The following is a 15,672-nucleotide window of genomic DNA, read 5'->3' as shown; positions in this document are numbered from 1 at the left end:
AACTTCCCCCCTACACAACCCCCAAACCTGTATATTTTGTTGGCTACGTGGAGGTGATCCTTTCCTAGCTGAGGCTGAAGGCACAGTTGGATGGGTAGGATTAGGCAGGATCTGCACTCAGTTGTCCTGAATTTCCCCGGGACTGTCGGTGGCTCCTTCCACACGGAGTGTGGAAGCACTTGTGTTTTTTTTCTGGGGACACAGAGATCCCATCTCCGGACTGTGGTGGTTGTGAACTGATCTGCTCATTCTGTGACACTCCGAAGGCTTCAAACAAAAGCTTCCACCTTCCCCCCTCCCTGGCACGACCCAACGTTCAGCACATTTCAGCGCTTCGTGTTCGGATCCCGTGGACAGTTGGTACCCAAAGCCTGGAGTTACTATGTCAACTCTTGAGTTTTACTGCTGTACGCTGTCATTTTGACTTTAATTAGGGGAATTAATGACAATGCTGGGGGGGAGGGGGAGGGAGCAGATTAATTAGTATTTCGGACCAAACACGCTGCCAAGGGCGGTGGCTGGGGTGTGTCCATCCAGCCTTACTTTGAATTATCAGGGTGCTTTTTCCCGATGGGAACAGGATCCTGGGGTGGGCAGCCAGGATTCCTCTCGTCGTCTGCAGTGAATTGGGAAAGGAAGGATTGGTTTAAGTGCCTCTTGGTTCCAAGGATTGCTCCCCTGAGCTGCCAGTCCTTCATCCTGCTGAAGGAATTCCTCAGCCGTGACTCCGCCAGCATCCGTCTCACATGCCCATGGAATGACTCTGGGAGAGAGGAAGAGGGCATGGAAGGTTTCCTCCTCCTCTATCAGCCCGTGGAGGCGGGGTTTTGGTGTATACCATGGTTTCTGTAAATATTTTATTCTTCCATTTTATATTTGTATTCTATTTAAGGTATTAAACGTAGGCTGGTCACCTCCGCCCGCCCCGCTCGTGTCTGTACAGACCTGGTTCTGGTTTCTATGTGTATTTTATTTAAGGAATTGTATTAAACACCGTCTGGTCGCCTCCTCCTTCCCTGTAGCCGAGTGTTTATAAATAAATAAGCGCAGGAGCAGGGTCAGGGGTGTTTGGGGGCTCAGGGGAGTTGACCAGGGCAGGGATTGTCCCCCTGTGCTGAGGGACCTCAAATCTTGTGTCCAGTTCTGGTCACTCAGTTCAGGAGGGACATTGAGGGGCTGGAGCTTGTCCGGGGAAGGGAACGGAGCTGGGAAGGGGCTGGAGCAGCAGGAGAACTGAGGGAGCTGGGGGGGCTCAGCCTGGAGAAAAGGAGGCTCAGGGGGGACCTTCTGGCTCTGCAACCCCCTGACAGGAGGGGGGAGCCGGGGGGGGTCGGGCTCTGCTCCCAGGGAACGAGGGACAGGAGGAGAGGGAACGGGCTCCAGCTGAACATTCATTCCCGCTTTCCCGCCCTCCCGGAGCAGTAGAGCCGCGGTCCTCCGGGCCGCGCAGTCCGCCGCTATCCCAGAGTGCCCCGCGGCCCCGGCGCGCGGGCAGGCAGCGGCAGCCATGGCGTACCGCGGGCAGGGCCAGAAGGTGCAGAAGGTGATGGTGCAGCCCATCGTATCCTGCACGGCCCGCGGGGAACGCGGGGGGAACGCGGGGGGCTGCGGGGGGCGGGGGCTGCCGGCCGGGAGGGGGCCGCGGGTCGTGGGGCACCCCCGGCGGAGCGCGGGTGCCGGGCCGCGGGGCCCGGGTGGGATCCCTCGGGGGGTTGTACCGTGGGGGTCGCGGGTTTCAGTCCCGGGTGGTCACAGGTTTCAGCTCCCGAGGGTCGCGGGTTTCACCCCCCCGGATCGAGGGTTTCATTCCTGGGGGTCGCAAGTTTGATCCCTCGGGGTTCCTTCCCCCGAGGACCGCGGGTTTCGCCCCCCGGGCTGTGTCCCCGGGGGTCCCTGGCCGTGCCGGACCTTAACCCTCCCCTCCAGAACCTGATCTTCCGATACCTGCAGAACGTGAGTACCTGGGGGTGGCACCTCTTCCCAGTATCCAATTTAAATCTACTTTGTTTCAGTTTAAAACCGTTTGGGGAGTGTCTGGTGCTCCTTGAGCACGTGGCCTGTGCTGCCACACCAGGCTGGGGTTGTTATTAATTCGGGTTTTGACCCGGTTTCGGTGGAACTGAGGAACTCACAGTCATTCAGAGGGGTGAGAACAGCTCAACATTTCCTTCCCCCAGCCAGGAATTACCTGTGTAACAGGTGTTGATCCTGCGGTCCGGGGTGTGGGATGTTTTCACAGAACCCCAGCATGGTTTGGGTTGGGAGGGACCTTGAAGACCCTCTAGTTCCACCCCCTGCCTTGGGCAGGGACACCTTCCACTGTTTCCCTGTGACAATTAAAAACCTCTGCTGTCCTGTGTTTCATTATTAAATATTGTTAATTAGTATTTATTAACTGTTATTTATTATTACTTAATTAATTATTGACAAAACATCAAAAAACACCAGAGGACATAACAGAGAGACTCCTCTGAGAGCTGCAGTGGCTGTTGGCAGCGAGGAGCCCTGGATGCCCAGGAGGGAACAAACTGCTTGGGGTGTTCATGTTCCTGTTTTACTCTCCCTCTCCGTGATTTTTAGAGATCCAGGATCCAGGTGTGGCTCTATGAGCAGGTGAACATGAGGATAGAAGGCTGCATCATTGTGAGTATCACTGTTCCCTTGTCACTGCTCTGATCATTTTGGGGAGGGGGGGTCAGGTTCATAAATCCATTTCTTCCTTCTTTTCCCGTTGTTTTCCAAGAATGGGGGTGGAAATGCTTCATGTCTCTCCTGTAAAGAGCCTTAATTGCAGAGCTGAGGAGGGTTTGTGGGGTGGTTGCTGAATTTTACCTCCCTGACTGTGTTTGGTGCTGTTTGCAGGGCTTTGATGAGTACATGAACCTGGTGCTGGATGATGCAGAGGAGATTCACTCCAAAACAAAGTCCAGGAAGCAGCTGGGTAGGTCAGAGTGGCTGTGGCACCTGAGGGAGCCTGGGATCCAGGTTTGGGACCCGGGATCCAGGTGTGGGAGCCTGAAGCTCATGTGGAGCAGACACTGGGCCCAGTTCCTGCTGTTTCCCGAGCTGGTGGATTTGTTGAATGTGCAGGAAAACGTGTCTGGGCCTGAGAGCACGTTTGGGCTTTCAAACAGCTCTAACAAATCCAGGCTGGACAGGGCTTGGAGCAGCCTGGGCTGTGGAAGGTGTCCCTGGGCTGTGGAAGGTGTCCCTGGGCTGTGGAAGGTGTCCCTGGGCTGTGGAAGGTGTCCCTGGGCTGTGGAAGGTGTCCCTGGGCTATGGAAGGTGTCCCTGGGCTGTGGAAGGTGTCCCTGGGCTATGGAAGGTGTCCCTGGGCTATGGAAGGTGTCCCTGGGCTGTGGAAGGTGTCCCTGCCCATGGCAGGGGGTGGCACTGGATGGGCTTTAACCCAGCCCACACCATTCCATGGCTCTGTGGTCTCTCCAATCCCTGTTTCCCTTGTGTTGCAGGTCGGATCATGCTGAAAGGGGACAACATCACCCTGCTCCAAAGTGTTTCCAACTAGGATTTGTTCTTCACAACAGTGGCTGGAATGCTCTGGAGTGACTGAAGTGTCCGTGGGAGCAGGACTGGGCAGTGGGGAGGGAGTTGTGATAACTGGGGCTGTGCCAGGGCTGGGAACTGCCCCTTCCTCTGGGGGGGATTTTTTTTGTAGTTTGATGTATTTGGCAAATAAACATTTTTCATGTTACCTGTAAATGTAAACCTTGTTTTCAGTTCTCAGGGTGCAGAGAAGGGGCAGAAAGGTCTCCAGGTGGTTTTCTCTGTGGAGTCTCTGATAAACACCTGTGTGTTGTGGGGTGTTAGATCTGGTTTAGGAGGAGACTCTAAAAATTCAGACCACTCCAGGTAATTTTGAAGTAACTATTTTTGCAGTAATGTGGGACTTTTTTACTAATAGTGTGTGCTTAAAAATTTTTTGTTTAACGCAGAAAATTAAATAGAAAGAATTAGAAAAAATTAATTTAATTTGCCTGGGTGCTGAGCTCCAGTTTATCCACTGAAATAAAAGTGGGAGCCTCCAAGGGTTTGTCCTCCCTCTGAGCACGTGGCTGGCACGGAAAAGAGATGGACATGAGGAGAAATGGCTGGTCCTTATCAGCCCTGCTGCTGCCAGCTCCAAATGGAGCACTCTGAGAGTCCCTGATGCCTCCAGAGCTCCTCTGATATGATCAAATTAGCGCCGCTGGACGTCGATATTGGAGCAGGTCGAGGATGGGAGGAAGGAAGTCCAGGCTAATCAGGGCCGAGGCATCTCCGATAAGGTCCCGAAATAGTCCCTAATTATGTGCGTGGGGGAGCTGCAGGAGAAAAGAGGCTCCCGGCAGGAAGCCATGGAGCTGCAAAGGGCCTCCAGGAGAGCCCTGCATGTCCAGGAGGAAACACAGCCCCATTGTTCCAGCAGCTCCTGGCACTGCAGCCTTGCGGTCCAACAACAGCTCCTGGGCATGGCCAGCCCAGGGACAGGGCACAGAAACAATCCGGGCCCGAGAAACACTTGTCTGTCCTCCGAAAAACCGCAGGGCTGACTCATCCGAAGGCTCGCGGAGCGTTTTAACCCCGAATCCTTCCAGCTCCCGGCGCCTTCCCGGGCTGCAGGCAGGGAGAAGGTGACGGCTCCGGAGCTGCTCGGCCGGGGAGCCGAAATTCCTGCCGGAACGGGACAAAGTGGCTGCCAAGGAGTTCGCTGGACAGAAGAGGGAGCTGCGGGCTCGGCGGCTCCAGCCCCGCCAGCCGAGCGTGTCAAGCCTCGGCAGGAACTCCGAGTTCCTCAGCAGCGTTACCGGCTCCCAGACAAGCTGGAAGGCAGCGAACTGGGCTGACTGGTGCGGGGTTTGCTCTGCAGTGTTCCCACCTGGATCTCCCGGGCACCAGCGGCACCTTCCCCTGCGGCCGGAGGGGATGAGGAGTGGAAGGTTCTGGGCGTGCTGAGCGGGGAGGAGGAGCGGGCAGAGTGAGTGCTTCCCTTGGGGCTCGGTGTGCAGCAACCCCCCTTCCCTTTGGCTTTCTGCTCCCTTCAGGCCTGTCGTGTTTGCTTCTGCCAGCTGGACTTTTCCATAACGTGCAAATTCCACTCTTCCATAACGTGCAAATCCCTTTCCCTCCGGGGCAGGGGGGTGGGGGCTGGTGGGAGGGGGCTGTGGGTGGGTGTGAGGTCTCTTTTGGGAGGAGATGCCTTGAGGTGGATGATCAGGAGTGCCCAGAGTGCTGGGTATCGCAGTGGGACTTCGTGTTGTGGCACAGATCCCACCCTGGAGTGTTCACACTTCTCTAGGAATCAAAATTCCTATGGTGGGACTTGCCAGGGGGAGTTTCTTACCTCTCCCAGCACCTGGATACCTGTCACAACCCCAAATCCAGCTGAGGGTGCTTTTGGACACCACCTCACCCTACCCAAATGTCTGTTTTACAGAAACAGAGCTCCTTTCTCTTAAAAACTGAGAGACTGAGACCTGCTTCTGCACTCCTGATGCCCGGAGGGGGGGTAAGACAGAGCTCCTGGGCTGCTCCCTGGCTGTGCCAGGCAGGTGAGAGCCCACTCACACCCAGGTGGGGCTCTGCAGTGTTTGATTTTTTTCTCTCTTAGCCCTGGAAGGTGCTTTGAGTAAATATTTGCCCCTTTTCTCTGCCTGTGGCGCTGGGGTTCTGGGAAAAGGCTGCTTTTCTTCCCTCTTGCACTTGGGAATTGCTTGGCCTGGCCCAGCCCAGTCCTTTTGGGGGCCGAGCTCTCCGTGCTTGTGAAAGAGCCCCCGGGGAGGAGGCAGAGGGGTCCTGCCTTTCCAGACGGGATCACTTTGTGGTTCTTTGGTGGGATTCCGTGATTTATGGGATGGTTTTATGAGTTTGAACCCCAATGTCTGACCTGCCTGCAGTTGGTGCTCTCCCAAGGTGTCACTGGAGTCCTGCTCAGGCTGTGTGGGAAGCAGCAGGATCCATCCCGGGCAGGCCATGGATTTGTGTTGAGCTTGGGATGCCTTCAGCAATTCCCATCTTTTCAGGCCTGTAATGCTGAGTGTAAAACAAGTACACAGGGAGGTGGGATGTGGGGCTGTGTGGGGTTTGGGAAGGGAAAATCCCCTTTGCCACCACCTTTGATCCCACAGAATTCCCTTCTCCCACAGCCTCTCCCCTCCCCGTGCTTCACTGCACGTTATCTGGGAACGTATTTCCAGCGCTGGGATGTTTTAGGGATTGTGTGCCTAAAAATAATAGTATGGAGCAGACAACAGTGGAAGGTCAAGGACTCAAAGGGGCTTAGAAACTGTGCCCTGGGGGCACCATCTGAGTATGGAGAACATGTGTTGAGGGGGGAGCAGCCTGAAAGCCCTGCAGTGCTTTCCCAAATTCCCTGCCCGTTGTTGTTCCAGTCCCACATGGGGATGGAACTCTTCGGGATTGTTCTTTGCCGTTTTCCTCCGTGGGCAGTGAAGCTGCTCCTCTCTTTGCCCCGGGGTCTGTGCCCACCACGAGCACATCGGATGCCACGGCGAGAGAGGAGTTTGCTGAGCAGCCATTTTGCCCTTTCACCCCCCCCAAAAATCCTTGCAGAAATCCCACCCCTCCCCAGATCCCTGCGGAATGTCCTCGAAGCAAACACCCCGAACTGGCTGCAGCAGGCTTTGAGCTGTGCCCTGCGCTGGCAGCCCACACACAAGGTGCCCAGCATGGCAGCCCCCCCGCCGGGCCTCCTCACATTCAGACCCACCAGGGGCATCATTCCCATTGTTTGTAACATCTCTCGGAAAAATGAGTCATGGGCGTTGTGCCTGCCCTCAGCGGGGACACTCTGCCACATGAGCAGCAGCTCCGCCCGCCCCCCGCGCCGCCGCCTCCTCCCAGTGCCCGCGGCCCCTTCCCGCTCCCAGCGCCACTGGGGTCACTGGAGCTGCTCCATCTCCCGCTTCCCTCTCCAGTGGTAGCCTGGGCTGTGGGTCAGGGGTGTTCCCTGATCCCCCTGGATGGAGCTCAGCCCACGGTGTCCTCGCAAACTCCGTTGCCCAAAAGACGACCCCGACCCCGTTCCCGGAGGTTTTTATCCCTCCTGTGCCCAATTTTCCCAGCACTTGCCTTTGGGCCGTGTTCCCACCCAGCAGTGTCACGGTGGGGAATGCTTCCAGGGCTTCTCCCACGATCCCAGTGGGTTTGTGGAGGGGCAGGCTGACGTCCACTGCAGGATTTGGGGGGTAGATGTGGTAAAACGAACCCACGAGACAGATTCAGGCTTGGGCAGTTTATTTTACTCACCTGGGAGTATTTAATAAACCCAGGAGGCCCAGGCCCTAGTCCAGGTTTTGCCTGGAAGATGACAGGACAAGGGGGAATTGTTCAAACTGAAAGAGGGAAAGGTTAGATGGGATATTGGGAAGAAATTCCTCCCTGGGAGGGTGGGGAGGTCCTGGTACAGGGTGCCCAGAGAAGCTGTGGCTGCCCCTGGATCCCTGGAAGTGTCCAAGGCCAGGTTGGACAAGGCTTGGAGCCACCTGGGCTGGTGGAAGGTGTCCCTGCCCATGGAAGGGGTGGGACTGGGTGAGTTTAGCATCTCTTCCACGTGTTTGAGCTCAGGTACCAGGTTTGCAGGAGGGTTTCTTGCCACAAGGGCCGGAGCTCCAAAATCAGACAGAGCTTTCCTGGCCCAGCCCTGCTTCTGGCTGCTGCTTTTCCCCGATTTTGCCTTATCTGCTGTTCCCCAGCCTCTTGTCTGCAGAATAGGAGCAATGTCTAATAGGCCCCGGGGGGGTGATGGCTGATGGAGTGGTTTGATGTCCTCAGCTGAGTGGAACAGTCTCTGGCTCTCCTGCTGCCAGACAAGCTGCTCTCTGAACAAACCCGAGTTTTCCGGGGATGTTTCTCTCCTTCCCTGTGCTCCCTGTTGGGTGGGTTAAGAGTTAAGGAGATTATTCAGGTGGTTTTCACCTTGTAAACTGAGCTGGCAGTAGCCTGGCGAGGGATCTCACAGGGTTGCCCAACCTTGGTTGGATTTTGTACATTAAGACACTATAAAATAGAGGGGAATTTTGTCCCAGACACCAAAGTCCCCCCACCAGGGACACCCAGCCTGGTTTGTGGCACCTGCAGAGCTGCCCTTTGTTACCCAACAGAGCACAGACCCCCCCTGGGCTGCTCTGAGGGTGTTGGGGGGCCAGGAGGGCCAAGGGGAGCCTGTTTTGGGGGAGGTGGGCTGGGATCTGGGGCTGCAGGGACCAGCATCCGCCCTCAGAGGGGCTTTGATGTCAGCTGGGGCCCGGCAGAGCCTCTGCAGCGCTGCCTCCTCCCCAGAGAGGGTGTTTGGGGCCCGTCCTTTATCGCTCATCAGCAGCACAGCCAATATTCATATCGAGGAAGTGAGATAAAATCAGAGCCCAAGGTGGGCTCCTAGCCGGGGGCACGAGTCTGGGGGGAGAGGGAAAGGGGGGCTGTGGTGGGAGCTCTTTATCAGAGAGGAAATTGCACTATTTGAGGGGGGAGAGCCCATGTGAGAGTGTCTGTGTGTGTCTGTGCACCCACAGTTGTGTAAATAACGCTTTTTGGGAGCATGAAAGAGCTCCCAGCCAGGCTCCTGCCAGCCCTGCAGCACCTGGGGCAGGTTGGCATCTGTGTGTGCCCAGGCTGGGGTCGGGCCCATCACTGCCACCTCCCCAGGCTGGTGGCTTGAGAGGATGGAGTGAGTCCCCCAGAGGGACCTGCAGGAGCAGCCAAAGCTGTGGGAGCTCCCAGATCCAGGGGGGGCAGTGCCCAGGGGATGGTTGCTGTGTTATCTGCCGTGCCCCTGCTCCTTGTGGGACCCCAGGGGAGCAGAGGGACTGGGTTGGAGGCAGCAGTGCCAAAATCCAGCCTCTCTTCTCACACCTGACCTGTTTTCCCCAAATAGCTCCTATTGATCCCCAAACAAATCTTTGGGTGCTTTTTCCACGGATTAATCTTTGAGGGGCGTTTCAGAGGCAAAGTCCAACCTCATCTTCTGATTAGAAGCAGTGGGAATTCCCAGGATTAAAACATAAACAAACCAACCTGGGTTCAATTATACCTTAATTAGCTGCAGTTGCTTCCCTCTGAAAACCCCAAACTGTGATTTGCTCTTGAGCTCGATCTGGGGCTATCGAGGGCTTGGGCTGGGCTTGTCCCCCTCCGACAGGGGGTGGGCTGGGGGGGTCGGGTGGTGCCCAAGGGCCACGTGGGCAGTGGGGAAAGATCCTCTGCAGCAGCTGAGCCCAGACCTTGGGCAGCCTCTCAGCCCTGGGGCGGGAGGGCTTCGGTCCAGGGAGCGAGGGGGGTTGGGCCGTGTGCTCCAGCTCTTCCAGATGGTCTGGGACCTCTCCTTGGGTTCTCTGGAGGGTGGTCGGGCCCCTGGGGAGGGGGTCTGAGCCCAGCTCCCCGAGTGGTGGTGAGGAATCTGTGCCAGGCTGATTTTCTGCAGGGTCAGTGTCCCCTTCCCCCAGCTGAGCTTGCCAGCGTGGCTTTTCCAGGCCCCTCCCGGGGCTCATCCCGGGCTCCCTGGATGAGTTCCTCCCTTCCCAGCTGTTGTGAGCAGCCTCCTGCTGAAAGGGGGTCTCTGGGGAGAGCAGTATCTCTTCCCTGCTCCAGCAATCTCCCAGCCCACCTCAGGCTCTGGAGGGGCTGGAATGGGCTCCCAGCTCCTTCCTCGTCCCCCAGCCTTTGCATAGCACCCACATTCCATTTTCCATGGGAAGGAGCCAAGGAAATCAGTGCTGGGGAGCTGCAGCCAGGGCAGGGAGCACCCAGGGCTGTGCTGTCCCTTCCCAAGTCCTCCTGATGGTGCCAAGGGCCTTTTCCTCGGTGATGGAGAAGCCAAACACCCCCTTGCCTGGAGGATGTGGGTCTTTAGGGGATGCTGTGTGATGGAGGAGGCGGGAAAACACAGGGATAGTGCAAGGTGGGCACGGAGCTCCTGGAGGCAGATGGGACTTTGGCTCCCACGGAAAATGCTGGATGAGGTTTGTCCCCTCAGCCTGGCACAGGTTTGCTGGAGTGCAGAGGGATGGAGAGAGCGCCCTGAACCCCCCTGCTCTGACCCCATCCCCGCGGGCTGGGGGGTCTCCGTGTGCCCCCCGCTCGGGTGGGTGGTCCCGGCCGTGCCCTGGCTGAGCCGTGCCCTGCCTTTTTGGGAAGGGTGGTGGGGAGGCAAACACGCCTGCCTCGTTATTTACTGTCCCACACACGGAGCCTGCCCGGCCCTCGGGAAACCTCCATCCACAGCGCGGCTGGGATCTGCAGCGAAAGCAAACAATGGGATCCCCAGGGACAACAATGCCCCATTGTCCTTTGAAGCCATAACAATGAGACAATAGCCCACAGTCTGCTCCCTTTATTCCCAGGCACGCCCCCCCCCACCCCGCAGCCCCGTCCTGCGGCCCCGGACCCGCCGTGTCCGGGGGCTCCCCGCGGACCCTCCGCCTCTGCCCGGCCCGCCCGGCTCCGTCCCTTGCTCCCGGGGTGAGTCTCGGGGGTCCCGTGGCCTCCCCCGTCCGCGTGGGCTGAGCCCGGAGAGGAGAAGGAGGTGGATGCTTTTGATCCTCGGGGTTTCGCGGGAGGGAGGGAGGGAGGGAAAAGTCCCTCCAGGTCACGCGGTGCGGGCCCGGAGAACAGCGGGGCTTTGTTGTCTCCGGGGATGGCCACTTGTCAGCTCTCCATCACGGCACGCCCCGAAGGTTTCCTGGGGTTCCCTTCTCCTCGTGGGGTTAGGAACTACCCCACCCTGGTCGCTGCAGGCCCCCCAGAATGCTCGGCAGGGGCTGGGTCCGGGGAGGAGGCAGCAGGGGAAGGGGGGCAGAGGGTCCTCACCATCCTGCAGGACCCGGGGCACCTCGGGAGCCTTTGAGCTGTTTGCAGACACCTCTGCTCTCATCCCTCTGTCTCCAGGCCTCATCCAGCCACCCCCAAGGATCAGATGCTCAGCTGCTCTTTGCATCCCTGTGGTCCCCACGAGCTGCTGGGGGCTGTCTGAGAGCCGAGGGGTGAATCCCCTCCTGCTTTTCCAGCTGGGCAGCAGCAGCTCAGGCCACTGGGGGCTGGCAGTGGGGGGGTGGTGCCCACCCTGCAGCCCTGAGGGTCCCTGTCAGAGGGCACAGTCATGGTTCAGCACGGGGGAGATGCTGGGGGGCAGTGGGAATGCTGCTGCAAAGCAGACTTGGTGTTCCTTGCCATGGAATGCCCTCCTTGTCCCTTCCCTGGCTCCTGGAAAAGCAGGAATGGGGGAGAGCCAAAGTTGTGTTAACCAGGGACCATCAGTGTTGGGACTGCTTGGATCAGTGTTGGCTGGGCTTGGATCCGGGCTGCGTGAGGGATCCCCATCCTGGGATCCTGCTGGGATTCAGGGCAGGGGGAGCTGGGCCCGGGCACGTCTCCATGTGTGTGGCTGTCCCACGGCCACCCTCGTGTCCGTGCCAGCACCCTCGGCTGGGAGCAGAACTGGGCTCCCATTTGGCCTTTTCCTGGTGCTGGTTTGTCACAGAGGGAGTGGAGAACCCAGGGTGGGGGACACGGGGACTCTGGTGTCCCCAAAGGCCACCACCAGCCTCCAGGCTCCCCCTACTCCCACCCCCTGCACTCCTCCCATTACCTATGGGCAAACAAACCCACCTGAATAGGTAATGAATGGAGTGAGAAAAGAGCCCCGAGCACATTGTGCTTCCAGCGAGCCGGGAACAATTGCTAAATACAAATCACAGAGAGAAAAGGGAGAGAGAGAGAGACAAAAGCAAGAACCCCGGCACAAAGGAGAGGAATGAAATGGTAAGTAAAGTCAAACAAAAAGGAGCCGGGCTGAGACAAAAGGAGGGAACAATATCCCCGAGGCAATAGGCTCCTGAACAATGGGGACAGTGACAGCGGCACAAAGACACACTGTTTGCAAGTAGACGTTATCTCACACAGCCACTGGCAGGCCTGGCCCTGGCGCTTCTATTTTCAGGGATGCTTTTGTGCTGCGCTGAACAATATTCCTTGCATGGCTGCGGATAGAGAGATGAGGGGGGCTCGGGGCTTTTTTTTTTTAGCCTTCCCGGTGCCAGCTCTGTAATAGGAGCAGGTTCAGCCCTTCGGAGAGCGGGACAGAGCGAGGGGTGGGCGAGCAGAGCGGGCTGAGCCCAGCCGGTGATGCCAGGGGAGGGGGATGCCATCGGCTCATGGCTCCAGGCTGGGACCCTGCGCAGCGGGAGCCCACGGCGCTGTCCCGGTGTTTTAGGGGCTTATCGGCTCCGAGTTTGCATTTGAACAGCTGCACTTGGAGCCTGACTCCAGGACCGGGCAGACCAGTAGGATGGCTTTTCCCGGCTCCTTTTGTTTCAAGCACTTTAGTTTTTAACCTTTGAAGGTGCCGGCAGGGAGGGAGGTGCCCGCTGGGCTGAGAAGCCTCGGGTGCTGCTGGCAGGGCTCCCTGGCATCCCTTGGCACCCTCCGTGGCCATGGGTTAGGGTTAGGATTAGGGTTGGGATCAGGGTTAGTCACTCAGCCCCGAGACGAGGCACAGTTTGGCAGAGTTTGGAGGGGTTGATCTGCAGGTCCATCCATCCTGGCTGAGGATGTCCCTGACTGTCCCAGCCTTTTCCTGCTGGCCACCAAGCTCAAGTTTGTGCACACCTGGAGCCACGGGAAGGGTGGCCAGGCACCTTCCCTTGTCCCTTGTTGCTGGCAGGAGCTGGAGGGGGCTGAGGGAGGACAGGGGCCTCTCTGTGCCCTCCTTGTCTTGCCTCCTGCATGTGCAGGTTGCAGGTCCATTCCCTGGCATCCCTCATCCTCAGATGGGATGGGATGTGCCAGGGGCTGCTCCCACTGGACAGCTTTTCCCATCCACTGTGGAGAGCTCACTTGCTGTGCCTGTGCTGATTTCTGGGTTCATGGAGCTGGTTCAGGTGTCATCCAGTTCTTTCCTGGACAATCCTCCTCCAGGGCCTTCCCAGTTGTCTCCCACTGGCTGGTTCTTCCCAGGAGTGTTCTGGCTGTGTGGGGAGCCCGGGGTCACTGTTACACACTGCTTTGGTGGTGTTGTTTGCAGAGTGTGTTGCCTCAGCACCCCGCCTGCAGCACCCAGGCACTTTCTGATCAACCTGCATCCCTCTTTTTGGGCAGGGAAGGATGTTCCAAAGGCAGCCATCCCTTCCTGGAGCTCCCAGCGTGCTCCTGCCCTTTTCCCATCTGGTCCCACACTCAGAAATCCACCCCTCCTACACCCCCCACCACGAGCTGCCACAAACTGTGGGCACGTCACCGAGTTACCGAAAGTGAGGTGGGAGAGGAGAAATCGGGGTGTTGTGGAGCCGGAGCCGTATCGGGGCCCATCTGAGCTGCCCAGTTCGAGCAGATGGGCTCAGCTCTCACTTGAAAAGCTGCCTGTTCTGATATCGATCACCTTATCTGAGGGCACATCCTGTTGCTAAGTTTGGCTGTTTCCTCTGTTCAACAGCTGGGGAGCAGCAACAGCTGCTCTGAACCTGTGCGGTGGGATGTGACGGGCCGGGGGGGCCCGGGGGGGCCTAAAGCTGGAGCCTGGGTTTGGTTTGGCCGCGGGGAGCAGGAGTGACGAGATATTTCAGCAGTGCCACGGGGAGCAGGGGCACGTCCTGCCCTTCGCTGCCCAGCTGGGGTGTCGTGGTGTGAGCGGGCACCGAGGCCGTGGCGTTGGGGAGGGTGTTTGGGGCACTGAATCAAAGCAGAGCAGCAGCCTCGTGCAGTGAAGTTGTTCTCAGGAGAAGGGCTCCCGAATCCCGGCCGCCCCTATCTGATTTTGTGGTTGTGTCTGTGCACGTGCTCTGAGCTGTGTCTCGAGGTGCAAAGCGACTGCGGGAACGGTTTTTCCCCCCAGATTAAAGCCTTTGTACCCTCTGTGGCTCTGTGTCCTGCCCCCCGACCCCACAGGCCATCAAACCTTGGGCAAATCCCCATTTCCAAGGGGGGGGTTGGCCCCAGGGAGTTTAACCCTCTCTGTTCTCCCCAGGCATCAGCTCTGCCCCTGGCCTGGGGCTGGGTCACCGGTTCCATGGGCTCTGCCAATGCCAGGGAGTCGCCAGTGTCTGCCTTCAAAATTCCCAAGGGCTGGATGATGCTTTTTGGTCTTCTTGGGAGAGGTGAGCCCACTCCTCCTTGCTCCCAGCAGCTCTTTATGCCCATCACCCACCCCTCGGGGCTCATGTTGCCTCTGCTCATCCTCTCTGTCAGGAATTTCTCTCTTCTCCCAACCCTGGTGGGCGAAAACAAGTCTGGCTCTTTCTGATCGAATTTTGAGAAGTTGGAGCTCTTTGCTGCAATTAGCTGGTATTTAAACCCTCGCTAACCCTTAACATCCTAATGACAATAATAATGATGCTCTACACATCCCGCGGTGCCACGCAGCTAAAGATTACACTCGCTAATTAATTAAGCCCCGACCTCCCCCCCCTGCTTCCCTCACCCGGGAGAAGAAATCGCTGAGAGTCTCTTAAGAAAGGACATAAAGGCAGGGAAATCCAGGCACCAAAACAAGACAAATGGGGATTTGAAGACAATCCGGGCCGGGTCCATGTGACCCGAGGAGTGGACCAGGCAGGAGAAAGGATAAAAATGCCAAGCACAGAGCGGCCAGGGAAAACAACCGCCAGCTTAAAAACCCGGGGAAAGAAAAGCACCAAGATGAAGGGAGTGACAAAGCATCAAAGGGAAGAGAAACCAAAGGCGTCGGAACAAAGGACAAGCTGGAACAAAGGACCAAAGAGGGGAGAACAAAAGCACTAAATAGAAAACAAAGGCGGGGGACAAGAAAAGCCCCTCTGTGGGGCTGAGCTGGAGGGTCCCGGCCCGGTGGGAGGTGGGTGGCTCGGGGTGCTGCGGGTCCCCGCTGGAGCCGGGCTGGCGGAGGGTGACAGAGCCTGGGAGAGGAGGCCCCGCGAGCCCAGTTTTGCCTTTGGCTCCTCAGCGATGGGCTCAGCCCTCCGGACTGTCCCGTCCCCGCGGGCTCAGCCCCCAGAGCCGTCCCGTCTGTGAGGAGGTCGGGGACGCAGCTTCGCCCCCGCTGCCCTCCGGCCGCGGCCCCCCCGTCCCGCTGTGTGGTCCGGCCGTGCCCTCCCTCCCTCCCTCCCTCCTCCCCTCCCTCCCCACGCGTCTCTCCGGCACAGACTGCTCAGCATCACCCCCCCCCCGAGCCCCCTCCCTTCCCCGCGCTCCCCCTGCCCCGTCTGCCGCGCCAGCCCCGCGGCGTGGGGACGGCTGGGGCGCTCTGGGGACATCGCCAGGCTGGCTGTGCCCTCCCACCCTGTGGCTTCCCCGTGTGCGGCTGCTCCGGTCCAGCCCGGCGGGCTGTGCTCCGGGCAGGACGATCCCCAGCGCCCGCGCTAAAAACAACCGCGGCGCTCAGGTCGGGAAGAAAGTCACAGAGGGCCCGCTTTGTTCCCTCTCCCCGTCGAATCCCTGTTTGGAGCTGGAAGTCCCTGGCAGGGTTGTTGGCACGGGGCCGGCTGGGCTACACGTGGGAGGATGCCAAGGGTACCCTCAGGGTCCACGGCTGGTGTGGGGTGAGGAGAGTGGGGCTGAGAGCCTCACTGGAGCTGGAGTGCTGGCAGCTGGAATTGGGGTGCTGGCAGTCGGATCTGCAGTGCTGGGAGCTGGAATTGGGGTGCTGGCAGCTGGATCTTTGGAAGTAGGGAGTGATTCCAGTGTCCTTTG

At 58.5% G+C, this 15,672-nt stretch overlaps 1 protein-coding gene across 1 annotated transcript; it reads left to right on the top strand.

Moving 5' to 3' along the window:
* Positions 1-1,465: 1,465 nt before the first annotated feature.
* SNRPE (small nuclear ribonucleoprotein polypeptide E) lies at positions 1,466-3,720 on the top strand. The gene is made up of 5 exons (XM_017832120.1): positions 1,466-1,561; positions 1,927-1,953; positions 2,581-2,643; positions 2,863-2,941; positions 3,471-3,720. The coding sequence occupies exons 1-5, from the start codon at positions 1,508-1,510 to the stop codon at positions 3,524-3,526; spliced, it is 279 nt and encodes a 92-aa protein (XP_017687609.1). The 5' UTR covers positions 1,466-1,507; the 3' UTR covers positions 3,527-3,720.
* Positions 3,721-15,672: the final 11,952 nt, after the last annotated feature.

Source organism: Lepidothrix coronata, unplaced genomic scaffold (genome assembly GCF_001604755.1).
Source record: "Lepidothrix coronata isolate B3197 unplaced genomic scaffold, Lepidothrix_coronata-1.0 Scaffold199, whole genome shotgun sequence".
Lineage (NCBI taxonomy): Eukaryota > Metazoa > Chordata > Aves > Passeriformes > Pipridae > Lepidothrix > Lepidothrix coronata.
This window is presented reverse-complemented; position numbering and strand designations above follow the sequence as displayed.

Coding starts and splice junctions, on each gene's coding strand:
- SNRPE (XM_017832120.1), top strand. CDS start 1,508: ATGGCGTACCGCGGGCAGGGCCAGAAGGTGCAGAAGGTGATGGTGCAG. Junction 1,562..1,926: donor AGGTGATGGTGCAGCCCATC/GTATCCTGCACG, acceptor CCTCCCCTCCAG/AACCTGATCTTCCGATACCT. Junction 2,942..3,470: donor AAAGTCCAGGAAGCAGCTGG/GTAGGTCAGAGT, acceptor CTTGTGTTGCAG/GTCGGATCATGCTGAAAGGG.